The sequence below is a fragment of the Bombina bombina genome, chromosome 2, assembly GCF_027579735.1.
Source record: "Bombina bombina isolate aBomBom1 chromosome 2, aBomBom1.pri, whole genome shotgun sequence".
Classification (NCBI taxonomy): domain Eukaryota; kingdom Metazoa; phylum Chordata; class Amphibia; order Anura; family Bombinatoridae; genus Bombina; species Bombina bombina.
Genome location: NC_069500.1, coordinates 36,724,299 through 36,737,116, shown reverse-complemented (window position 1 = coordinate 36,737,116; position 12,818 = coordinate 36,724,299). Strand labels below are relative to the sequence as shown.

The following is a 12,818-nucleotide window of genomic DNA, read 5'->3' as shown; positions in this document are numbered from 1 at the left end:
GTCTTTGTAAATTATAGTCCAGGATGGAAAACAAGGAACTTGTGCAAATATTTCTGTTTTCAGTCTTCATACCTAGTCCCACATGAAGTTCTTTATAATAGGCAGGCGGTTGTACTTTATATCAGTTTGTAATAAAGTCGCTGCTTTCAGTGACAGTGGATCACAGCTACATCTAGGAGCAGGAGTCAGAGTCCTAACTCTTTGTTTGCAAACAGGCAACAAATACAGAAATGCACGTTGGTAGCAGTTAAGAACCAGAATGCCCATAGTTTGCCCAGATCTCCTTCTGAAGAGTAAGCCTCAATATATCTTAGCCGTATGCAGTTCCCAGGAATTATTTCCTTACTATTTGTCATTGCCACCTCTATTGGAGGTTTATATCAGGAATTAAAGTGTAAAGTGAAGGAGCAATAATTTACTACTGGGAGCTAGCTGAACACATTGCTAAGCCAATGATAAGAGGTATAGATATGCAGCCACTAATCGGCAGCTCCTGAGAATACCTAGGTATGCTTTTCAACAACGGATACCAAGAGAACAAAGTGTTTTAAAACTGCTCTAAAGCATTGTTTACTAAGCTTTAAATAATCTGAAATAAAAAATTTAATTCCGTTATTGCCAAAATGAAGTCTAAAATGAACGGTTGGGTTTAATATATGCTGAATGAATTGAATATAATAATATAATATGTTCCACTGCAAACCGGAGGAACTTGATACATGGCAATATGAAGATATATGACCTTTTTCTATGGACATTATGAACTGACTCAAATGCAAGGAGAGGAAAAAAAGCCTCTCTTAAAATCTATTGAGCTCCTTTCTTCAATTTGAAATATGGTTAAAACAGACTCTTGGACATTTTTCTTTTTTAAAACAGGATCTCTAAGAACGTGAAAAAAATGATCAAAACTCATGTACCCTTGGGAAATTATTGTGTTCACCCAAAGGTCATATATATTGCAAATCAATATACTTAAAAATAGCAACCTAACTCCCCAAAGAATAAGACTAGGATGACACTCAAAATTATGGCCAAAGAAAAATCACCTGAAAACAACGTAATTAGGAAGGCAAAAGGACGATGCTGGAGAACCTGAAGAATCAAATAAATCTCATGGGGGAATGGATAAAGTATTTCTATAGCTTGACTAAAGTCACAAAATCTTGATGAAGAGAAACCTTGCACTAAAAATGAACTGAATACACAGAAAACTGACTTTTAAAGATCTAATAGACATCTATATTCATGCAACTTTGGAGAATACCCAACATTCTACAGATAAGGAAAACCAGGCCTGGTAATAAGCCTTAGCAGCTATGGGGAATTATCACCTTATCAGAAAAAATGCAAAATAAAGTATCACCATGTGTGACTCAAGTTGAGACCTTGAGGAGGAAGCCATTTAGAGGCCAATATTTAGATTTTAATAAAACAACTTGTTCCACAAACCAAGTCCTTATTAGCCAGTCGGCTACTAAAAGAAATCCATCTGTTTTGTCTCTTGATCTTTTTAATAACATTGGGAATAACAGGCAAATGGTAACAAAACAAACATAAAACTAATCTGAATTTACCAACAAGTCTGAGTAAATTGCAATTTGAGATCTATTCTGGACTTTGCCACTTGAGAAAACACACATCCTTAGAATCTGAACGAATACAAACTGGAAAATTACAGTATATATAGGAAGGGAAAAGAACCCAATATTAGGCTGCTGAACATGTTCTGTCTACTTTATAAGGAGGAAAAGTCTCTACACTCTAATCCCAGTTCTATAATATAATATTATTTCCTCACTTACAGGAATATGAAACTCAAAATTAAACTTTCACGTTACAGATAAAGCATAGAATATAAAAGATTCCCATTAAATGATCTTATCAAATGTACTTTGTTCTCTTAGTATAGACTAAGGAGCATGCATGTGTCTTTACCAGTGTTTGTAAAAGATGTTATATGATAGTTTGCTTTTTACTTTTATGTCCTTTTAAAGAGATTAAGATACAGAACTGAAGAATGCAGATACATATCACATGCATTAGATCTAAAAAAAAAGAGGCTACAGTATTTCCAACAATGCTATACATACAAAATAAAGAAGACACATGCACGCCCCTGAGTCAACCACAGTAAGCAAAAGAGCTACGTTTTAACAAGATACACCAAGATAATTTGATAATAGATTGATAAGTTTTATCTCAGGAAGTTTAATGCAGACTTTAATAGACTTCCATGCCCCTTTCATGTAGTAGTAGATCTTTCCTCTGTCTGTGTTAAGAACATGTTGAGTAATTTTAATTAATAACACCTTGTCAAAATAAATGTTAAGGACAGCTGTGATTACTCTAAAGTAAGCTCCATAAATGTTTTTTTTGGATATTTTTTTTTTTTTTACAACTTCCAAGCCCAGCCATTTGCCCGATTGTTAAAGGGACACTGAACCCAAATTTTTTCTTTCGTGATTCGTATAGAGCATGCAATTTTAAGCAACTTTCTTATTTACTCCTATTATCAATTTTTCTTCGTTCACTTGCTATCTTTATTTGAAAAAGAAGGCATCTAAGCTTCTTTTTTGTTTTAGTACTCTGGACAGCACTTTTTATTGGTGGATGAATTTTTCCACCAATCAGCAAGAATAACCCAGGTTATTCACCAAAAATGGGCCGGCATGTAAACTTGAATTCTTGCATTTCAAATAAAGATACCAAGAGAAGGAAGAAAATTTTGATAAAAGGAGTAAATTAGAAAGTTGCTTAAAATTGCATGCTCTATCTGAATCACGAAAGAAAAAATTTGGGTTCAGTGTCCCTTTAAGATAGATTATATGCCTAGTTGCAAAACAAATGCAATAACAATAACGTGAGGTATGTACTCCTCTCAAACCGCTGCCGACCTACAGTTTCGCCAAGGGTCGCCGTATAGCAATGTTTGATAGAAGAAGGTCGCTTGAGGACAACCTAGACCAGCCTCTCACTTGTGACTCCATCTTAAACCAATTGTTGTAATTTTATAGAAATTAATATTATGTGTATTATATCCTAAACTCTTCTAATTAGACTAAAATGGCTAAAATGTTATGCTTTAAATATGGCGAGAGTGAGTTTTTCATTAGTATTAATAATTTCTTTATTAAACCATTATTTTTAACAATCCAATTGTGCAACATTTATAAGGTCATAGGTCATTCCCCTTGGCTTATATAAATATATTGGAAAGCCAGAATCTATGGGTAGCACTTGCGCACATGCTACACCTTGTGCAATTATTAGACAGTCTTTGCTCACCGAGATTGTACCACACGTCCATCTCCCCGCTAAGTGTGCGTACTTCAATGATTGTCTGTCCAAGGAAGTCATCTGATTCCCGCTTTAGCCTCTGTTTTACCCTTGACTTGATGTCATCATCTTCATCCCAGACACGAACCTTGATGCGATCTGACGAGTTATGGCACTCACTAGAAAAGAAAGGGAAAATTACATTTCATTGAAAACTGGAGCCAATTTCAAATCCCGTTAGAAATTCATATTATTCTATAAATCTCATGATTATTATTAACACCTTGGCAGCCAAAAACAGAATTTATGCTTACCTGATAAATTACTTTCTCCAACGGTGTGTCCGGTCCACGGCGTCATCCTTACTTGTGGGATATCTCTTCCCCAACAGGAAATGGCAAAGAGTCCCAGCAAAGCTGGCCATATAGTCCCTCCTAGGCTCCGCCCACCCCAGTCATTCGACCGACGGACAGGAGGAAATATATATAGAGAAACCATATGGTACCGTGGTGACTGTAGTTAGAGAAAATAATTCATCAGACCTGATTAAAAAACCAGGGCGGGCCGTGGACCGGACACACCGTTGGAGAAAGTAATTTATCAGGTAAGCATATATTCTGTTTTCTCCAACATTGGTGTGTCTGGTCCACGGCGTCATCCTTACTTGTGGGAACCAATACCAAAGCTTTAGGACACGGATGAAGGGAGGGAGCAAATCAGGTTACCTAAACGGAAGGCACCACAGCTTGCAAAACCTTTCTCCCAAAAATAGCCTCCGAAGAAGCAAAAGTATCAAATTTGTAAAATTTGGCAAAAGTGTGCAGTGAAGACCAAGTCGCTGCCTTACATATCTGGTCAACAGAAGCCTCGTTCTTGAAGGCCCATGTGGAAGCCACAGCCCTAGTGGAGTGAGCTGTGATTCTTTCAGGAGGCTGCCGTCCGGCAGTCTCATAAGCCAATCGGATGATGCTTTTAAGCCAAAAGGAAAGAGGTAGAAGTCGCTTTTTGACCTCTCCTTTTACCAGAATAAACAACAAACAAGGAAGATGTTTGTCTGAAATCTTTTGTAGCCTCTAAATAGAATTTTAGAGCACGGACTACGTCCAAATTGTGTAACAAACGTTCCTTCTTTGAAACTGGATTCGGACATAAAGAAGGTACAACTATCTCCTGGTTAATATTTTTGTTAGAAACAACCTTAGGAAGAAAACCAGGCTTAGTACGCAAAACCACCTTATCTGCATGGAACACCAGATAGGGCGGAGAACACTGCAGAGCAGATAACTCTGAAACTCTTCTAGCAGAAGAAATTGCAACCAAAAACAAAACTTTCCAAGTTAGTAACTTAATATCTATGGAATGTAAAGGTTCAAACGGAACCCCTTGAAGAACTGAAAGAACTAGATTTAGACTCCAGGGAGGAGTCAAAGGTCTGTAAACAGGCTTGATCCTAACCAGAGCCTGAACAAATGCTTGAACATCTGGCACAGCTGCCAGTCTTTTGTGTAGTAAAACAGATAAAGAAGAGATCTGTCCCTTTAGAGAACTTGCAGATAATCCTTTCTCCAAACCTTCTTGTAGAAAGGAGAGAATCTTAGGAATTTTTATCTTATTCCATGGGAATCCTTTGGATTCACACCAACAGATATATCTTTTCCATATTTTATGGTAAATCTTTCTAGTTACCGGTTTTCTGGCCTGAACCAGAGTATCTATCACAGAATCTGAAAACCAACGCTTCAATAGAATCAAGCGTTCAATCTCCAAGCCGTCAGCTGGAGGGAGACCAGATTTGGATGTTCGAATGGACCCTGAACAAGAAGGTCCTGTCTCAAAGGTAGCTTCCATGGTGGAACCGATGACATATTCACCAGGTCTGCATACCAAGTCCTGCGTGGCCACGCAGGAGCTAACAAGATCACCGAGGCCCTCTCCTGATTGATCCTGGCTACCAGCCTGGGAATGAGAGGAAACGGTGGAAATACATAAGCTAGGTTGAAGGTCCAAGGTGCTACTAGTGCATCTACTAGAGTCGCCTTGGGATCCCTGGATCTGGACCCGTAGCAAGGAACCTTGAAGTTCTGACGAGACGCCATCAGATCCATGTCTGGAATGCCCCATAATTGAGTTATTTGGGCAAAGATCTCCGGATGGAGTTCCCACTCCCCCGGATGGAATGTCTGACGACTCAGAAAATCCGCCTCCCAGTTTTCCACACCTGGGATGTGGATCGCAGACAGGTGGCAGGAGTGATCCTCCGCCCATTGAATTATTTTGGTCACTTCTTTCATCGCCAGGGAACTCCTTGTTCCCCCCTGATGATTGATATACGCAACGGTCGTCATGTTGTCTGATTGGAACCTTATGAATCTGGCCTTTGCTAGTTGAGGCCAAGCCCTGAGAGCATTGAATATCGCTCTCAGTTCCAGAATGTTTATCGGGAGAAGAGACTCTTCCCGAGACCATAGACCCTGAGCTTTCAAGGATTCCCAGACCGCGCCTCAGCCCACTAGATAGGCGTCGGTCGTGACAATGACCCACTCTGGTCTGCGGAAGCTCATTCCCTGGGACAGATGGTCCAGGGTCAGCCACCAACGGAGTGAATCTCTGGTCTTCTGATCTACTTGAATCATTGGAGACAAGTCTGTATAGTCCCCATTCCACTGTTTGAGCATGCACAGTTGTAATGGTCTTAGATGAATTCGTGCAAAAGGAACTATGTCCATTGCTGCAACCATCAACCCTACTACTTCCATGCACTGCGCTATGGAAGGACGAGGAACAGAATGAAGAACTTGACAAGTGCTTAGAAGTTTTGACTTTCTGACCTCTGTCAAAAAAATCCTAATTTCTAAGGAATCTATTATTGTTCCCAAGAAGGGAACTCTTGTCGACGGAGACAGAGAACTTTTTTCTATGTTCACCTTCCATCCGTGTGATCTGAGAAAGGCCAGAACGATGTCTGTATGAGCCTTTGCTTTTGACAGGGACGACGCTTGTATTAGAATGTCGTCCAAGTAAGGTACTACTGCAATGCCCCTCGGTCTTAGAACCGCTAGAAGGGACCCTAGTACCTTTGTGAAAATCCTTGGAGCAGTGGCTAACCCGAATGGGAGGGCCACAAACTGGTAATGCTTGTCCAGAAAAGCAAACCTTAGGAACTGATGATGTTCTTTGTGGATAGGAATATGTAGGTACGCATCCTTTAGATCCACGGTAGTCATAAATTGACTTTCCTGGATAGTGGGTAGAATCGTTCGAATGGTTTCCATCTTGAACGATGGTACCCTGAGAAATTTGTTTAGGATCTTCAAATCCAAAATTGGTCTGAAAGTTCCCTCTTTTTTGGGAACTACGAACAGATTGGAATAAAATCCCATTCCTTGTTCCTTTATTGGAACTGGGTGTATCACTCCCATCTTTAACAGGTCTTCTACACAATGTAAGAACGCCTGTCTCTTTATTTGGTTTGAGGATAAGTGAGACATGTGGAACCTTCCCCTTGGGGGTAGTTCCCTGAATTCCAGGAGATAACCCTGAGAAACTATTTCTAGCGCCCAGGGATCCTGAACATCTCTTGCCCAAGCCTGAGCAAAGAGAGAGAGTCTGCCCCCCACTAGATCCGGTCCCGGATCGGGGGCTACTCCTTCATGCTGTTTTGTTAGCAGCGGCAGGCTTCTTGGCCTGCTTTCCCTTGTTCCAGCCTTGCATCGGTTTCCAGGCTGGTTTGGGTTGTGAGGCATTACCCTCTTGCTTAGAGGATGCAGAATTAGAGGCCGGTCCGTTCCTGAAATTGCGAAAGGAACGAAAATTAGACTTATTCTTGGCCTTGAAAGGCCTATCTTGTGGAAGGGCGTGGCCCTTACCCCCAGTGATGTCTGAAATAATCTCTTTCAATTCTGGTCCAAATAGAGTTTTACCTTTGAAAGGGATGTTAAGCAATTTTGTCTTGGATGACACATCCGCTGACCAAGACTTTAGCCAAAGCGCTCTGCACGCCACGATAGCAAACCCTGAATTTTTCGCCGCTAATCTAGCTAATTGCAAAGCGGCATCTAAAATAAAAGAGTTAGCCAACTTAAGTGCGTGAACTCTGTCCATAACCTCCTCATATGGAGTCTCTCTACTAAGCAAGTTTTCTAGTTCCTCGAACCAGAACCACGCTGCTGTAGTGACAGGAACAATGCACGAAATGGGTTGTAGAAGGTAACCTTGCTGTACAAAAATCTTTTTAAGCAAACCCTCCAATTTTTTATCCATAGGATCTTTGAAAGCACAACTATCTTCGATAGGAATAGTAGTGCGTTTGTTTAGAGTAGAAACTGCCCCCTCGACCTTAGGGACTGTCTGCCATAATTCCTTTCTGGGGTCGACCATAGGAAATAATTTCTTAAATATAGGGGGGGGAACAAAAGGTATGCCGGGCTTTTCCCACTCCTTATTTACTATGTCCGCCACCCGCTTGGGTATAGGAAAAGCGTCAGGGTGCACCGGAACCTCTAGGAACTTGTCCATCTTGCATAATTTCTCTGGAATGACCAAGTTGTCACAATCATCCAGAGTAGATAACACCTCCTTAAGCAGTGCGCGGAGATGTTCTAATTTAAATTTAAATGTCACAACATCAGGTTCAGCTTGTTGAGAAATTTTTCCTGAATCTGAAATTTCCCCATCTGACAAAACCTCCCTCATGGCCCCTTCAGATTGGTGTGAGGGTATGACAGAACAATTATCATCAGCGCCCTCCTGCTCTTCAGTGTTTAAAACAGAGCAATCGCGCTTTCTCTGATAAGTAGGCATTTTGGATAAAATATTTGCTATGGAGTTATCCATTACAGCCGTTAATTGTTGCATGGTAATAAGCATTGGCGCACTAGATGTACTAGGGGCCTCCTGTGTGGGCAAAACTGGTGTAGACACAGTAGGAGATGATGTAGTATCATGTTTGCTCCCCTCATCTGAGGAATCATCTTGGGCAATTTCATTATCTGTGGCAGTACTGTCCTTACTTTGTTTGGACGCTATGGCAAAATTATCACATAAATTTAAATGGGGAGACACATTGGCTTTCATACATATAGAACATAGCTTATCCGAAGGCACAGACATGTTAAACAGGCTTAAACTTGTCAACAAAGCACAAAAAACGTTTTAAAACAAAACCGTTACTGTCTCTTTAAATTTTAAACAGAAAACACTTTATTACTGAATATGTGAAAAAGTATGAAGGAATTGTTCAAAAATTACCAAAATTTCACCACAGTGTCTTAAAGCATTAAGAGTATTGCACACCAAATTTCAGAGCTTTTGCTGAGACCTAACCAAGCCCAGAGGGGAATACGATACCAATTGACGCCTTCTAGAAGCTTTTCCAGCAAATTTCAGATCCTCACACATGCATCTGCATGCCCTGCTCTCAAAAAACAACTGCGACTACAACTAGGAAGGCCCCCTGACTGGAAAAGGTGTCTAACATAGTGCCTGCCGTTTGATAAACGTTCCCCAAGTTTATAAATGCGAATTGTCAGCATAAATATGAATAAAATGCCCAAATAAAGCAATCGATTTAGCCCATAAAAATGTATACCAGATTTTTAGCCCATATTAAGCCCTTTATTCTGTTTGTTTGACTAAGAAAATGGCTTACCGGTCCCCATGAGGGGAAATGATAGCCTTCCAGCATTACATGGTCTTGTTAGAAATATGGCTAGTCATACCTTAAGCAGAAAAGTCTGCTAACTGTTTCCCCCAACTGAAGTTACTTCATCTCAACAGTCCTATGTGGAAACAGCAATCGATTTTAGTTACTGTCTGCTAAAATCATCTTCCTCTCACAAACAGAAATCTTCATCCTTTTCTGTTTCAGAGTAAATAATACATACCAGAACTATTTTAAAATAACAAACACTTGATAGAAGAATAAAAACTACATTTAAACACCAAAAAACTCTTAACCATCTCCGTGGAGATGTTGCCTGTGCAACGGCAAAGAGAATGACTGGGGTGGGCGGAGCCTAGGAGGGACTATATGGCCAGCTTTGCTGGGACTCTTTACCATTTCCTGTTGGGGAAGAGATATCCCACAAGTAAGGATGACGCCGTGGACCGGACACACCAATGTTGGAGAAAGTATTGCTACTATTCTCTATGGAAACCAGCGATTGCTGTTTTCTGGGCCTAATAACCTTTAAGTGGAACTGCTAAATATCCTTTTCACAGCAATATTTCAATTGTAAATCTTTAAAGAATTATGTCTTTAACAATGTACCAAAGTGTTAAATTCCCTCCTTCTGTCCATCACTTCCCCTCATGTAGCAGTGAGATATAGAAGGCAACAGGATTCAGAACTACAGCAATAAACTTGTAAAACCGTGGACACTATAGAATAGCACAGGATACGCTACAGAATAGCACAGGATACGCTACAGAATAGCACAGGATACGCTACAGAATAGCACAGGATACGCTATAGAATAGCACAGGATACGCTATAGAATAGCACAGGACACGCTATAGAATAGCACAGGACACGCTATAGAATAGCACAGGACACGCTACAGAATAGCACAGGATACGCTACAGAATAGCACAGGACACGCTATAGAATAGCACAGGACACGCTATAGAATAGCACAGGACACGCTATAGAATAGCACAGGACACGCTATAGAATAGCACAGGACACGCTAAAGAATAGCACAGGACACGCTATAGAATAGCACAGGACACGCTATAGAATAGCACAGGACACGCTATCGAATAGGACAGGACACGCTATCGAATAGGACAGGACACGCTATAGAATAGCACAGGACACGCTATAGAATAGCACAGGACACGCTATAGAATAGCACAGGACACGCTATAGAATAGCACAGGACACGCTATAGAATAGCACAGGACACGCTATAGAATAGCACAGGATACACTATAGAATAAGCACAGGATACACTATAGAATAAGCACAGGATACACTATAGAATAAGCACAGGATACACTATATGGAAAGATGACCTAGGACAACTCTTTGAAACACCTAAAGCAACTAGACAGCCATCTAGCAAACGTGATTGCTCTAAAGTATTCACTATCTAGGGTCACCTGATCCCTTATAAAAGCGCATTCCCTAATCTCTGATGTTGACAAATTTATATAACATTTAGAAGTCAACAAGAGTATGGCAAAACATATAGATAATCCTTAAAGTGACAGTAAACTTTCCCCTTTGTATTAACAGATCTGGAACGTTAGTGAGTTTAATTCATCAGCTATAATGAAGATGCGCTGTAACTTACTTTTTAATATAGATATGAAATAATATACCCTGCGCTCCGCAGCCCACTTCAAAACTAATCTTTGTTTGTGAGTTAAAGGATTGAACTGTTCTCCAATCAGCGCTCTAGCTACGACAAAAATGCCATATTGCTAAAGCATTGATTGGAGAACAGTTCCAACCACTAGCTCACAAAAAACATGACTTTAGAAATAGGCGGCCAGAGCCTGGAGTATTTGAATTTCATCTCCATATTAAAAGTAAGTTACAGTGCATCTTTATTACAACTGATGAATTAAACTAAATTAAAAACAAAATTTATGCTTATCTAATAAATCTCTTTCTTTCCGGGCATGGAGAGTCCACTACATCATGCCAATAACTAGTGGGATGTTCAACTCATGGCCAGCAGGAGGAAAAGAGCACCCCAGCAAAGCTGTTAAAGAGATACTAAACACAATTTTTTTCTTTCATGATCCGGACAGAGCGTGCAATTTTAAGCAACTCTCTAATTTACTCCTATTATCAATTTTTATTAATTCTCTTGGTATCTTTATTTGAAAAAGCAGGCATAAAAGCTTTAGAGCCGGCCCATTTTAGGTTGAAAACCTGTGTTGCACTTGCTGATTGGATGGCTAAAGCCCTATCCAGGGTACTGAACCAAAAATGGGCAGGCTTCAAATCTTTCATTCCTGCTTTTTTAAATAAAGATACCAAGAGAACGAAGAAAAAAACAATTTATGTAAGAACTTACCTGATAAATTAATTTCTTTCATAGTCCATGAGTCCATGAGCTAGTGACGTATGGGATATACATTCCTACCAGGAGGGGCAAAGTTTCCTAAACCTCAAAATGCCTATAAATACACCCCTCACCACACCCACAATTCAGTTTAACGAAAAGCCAAGAAGTGGGGTGATAAGAAAGGAGCGAAAGCATCAAAAATAAGGAATTGGAAAAAATCATAACCACCACAAAAAAGGGTGGGCCTCATGGACTCTTGCTAATATGAAAGAAATGAATTTATCAGGTAAGTTCTTACATAAATTATGTTTTCTTTCATGTAATTAGCAAGAGTCCATGAGCTAGTGACGTATGGGATAGCAGATACCCAAGATGTGGAACTTCCACGCAAGAGTCACTAGGGATAAAACAACCAATTCCGCTGAAAAAATAATCCACAACCCAAATCAAAAAGTTTTAATCTTATAATGAAAAAAATTGAAATTATAAGCAGAAGAATCGAACTGAAACAGCTGCCTGAAATACTTTTCTACCAAAAACTGCTTCAGAAGAAGAAAAAACATCAAAATGGTAGAATTTAGTAAAAGTATGCAAAGAAGACCAAGTTGCTGCTTTGCAAATCTGATCAACAGAAGCTTCATTCCTAAAAGCCCAGGAAGTAGAAACTGACCTAGTAGAATGAGCCGTTATCCTTTGAGGCGGGGACTTACCCGACTCTACATAAGCATGATGAATCAAAGACTTTAACCAAGATGCCAAGGAAATGGCAGAAGCCTTCTGACCTTTCCTGGAACCAGAAAAGATAACAAATAGACTAGAAGTCTTTCTAAAACCTATAGTAGCTTCAACATAATATTTCAAAGCTCTTACTACATCCAAAGAATGTAAAGATCTCTCCATAGACTTCTTAGGATTAGGACACAATGAAGGGACAACAATTTCTCTACTAATGTTGTTAGAATTCACAACCTTAGGTAAAAATTTAAATGAAGTCCGCAACACCGCCTTATCCTGATGAAAAATCAGAAAAGGAGATTCACAAGAAAGAGCAGATAACTCAGAAACTCGTCTAGCAGAAGAGATGGCCAAAAGGAACAACACTTTCCAAGAAAGTAATTTAATATCCAGAGAATGCATAGGTTCAAACGGAGGAGCCTGTAAAGCCCTCAGAACCAAATTAAGACTCCAAGGAGGAGAGATTGACTTAATGACAGGCTTGATACGAACCAAAGCCTGTACAAAACAATGAATATCAGGATGATTAGCAATCTTTCTGTGAAAAAGAACAGAAAGAGCAGAGATTTGACCTTTCAAAGAGCTTGCAGACAAACCCTTATCCAAACCATCCTGAAGAAACTGTAAAATCCTAGGAATTCTAAAAGAATGCCAAGAGAATTTATGAGAAGAACACCAAGAAATGTAAGTCTTCCAGACTCGGTAATAAATCTTTCTAGACACAGACTTACGAGCCTGTATCATAGTATTAATCACTGAGTCAGAGAAACCTCTATGACTAAGAAT

At 39.8% G+C, this 12,818-nt stretch overlaps 1 protein-coding gene across 1 annotated transcript in view; it reads right to left on the bottom strand.

Moving 5' to 3' along the window:
• Positions 1-12,818, bottom strand: part of UNC13B (unc-13 homolog B) — a gene marked incomplete in the record, with an annotated part of 1,551,453 nt that overhangs the window by 498,549 nt on the left and 1,040,086 nt on the right. Inside the window, 1 exon segment of the mRNA XM_053701016.1 lies at positions 3,289-3,458. Within this exon segment, the coding sequence (XP_053556991.1) occupies positions 3,289-3,458 (170 nt within the window).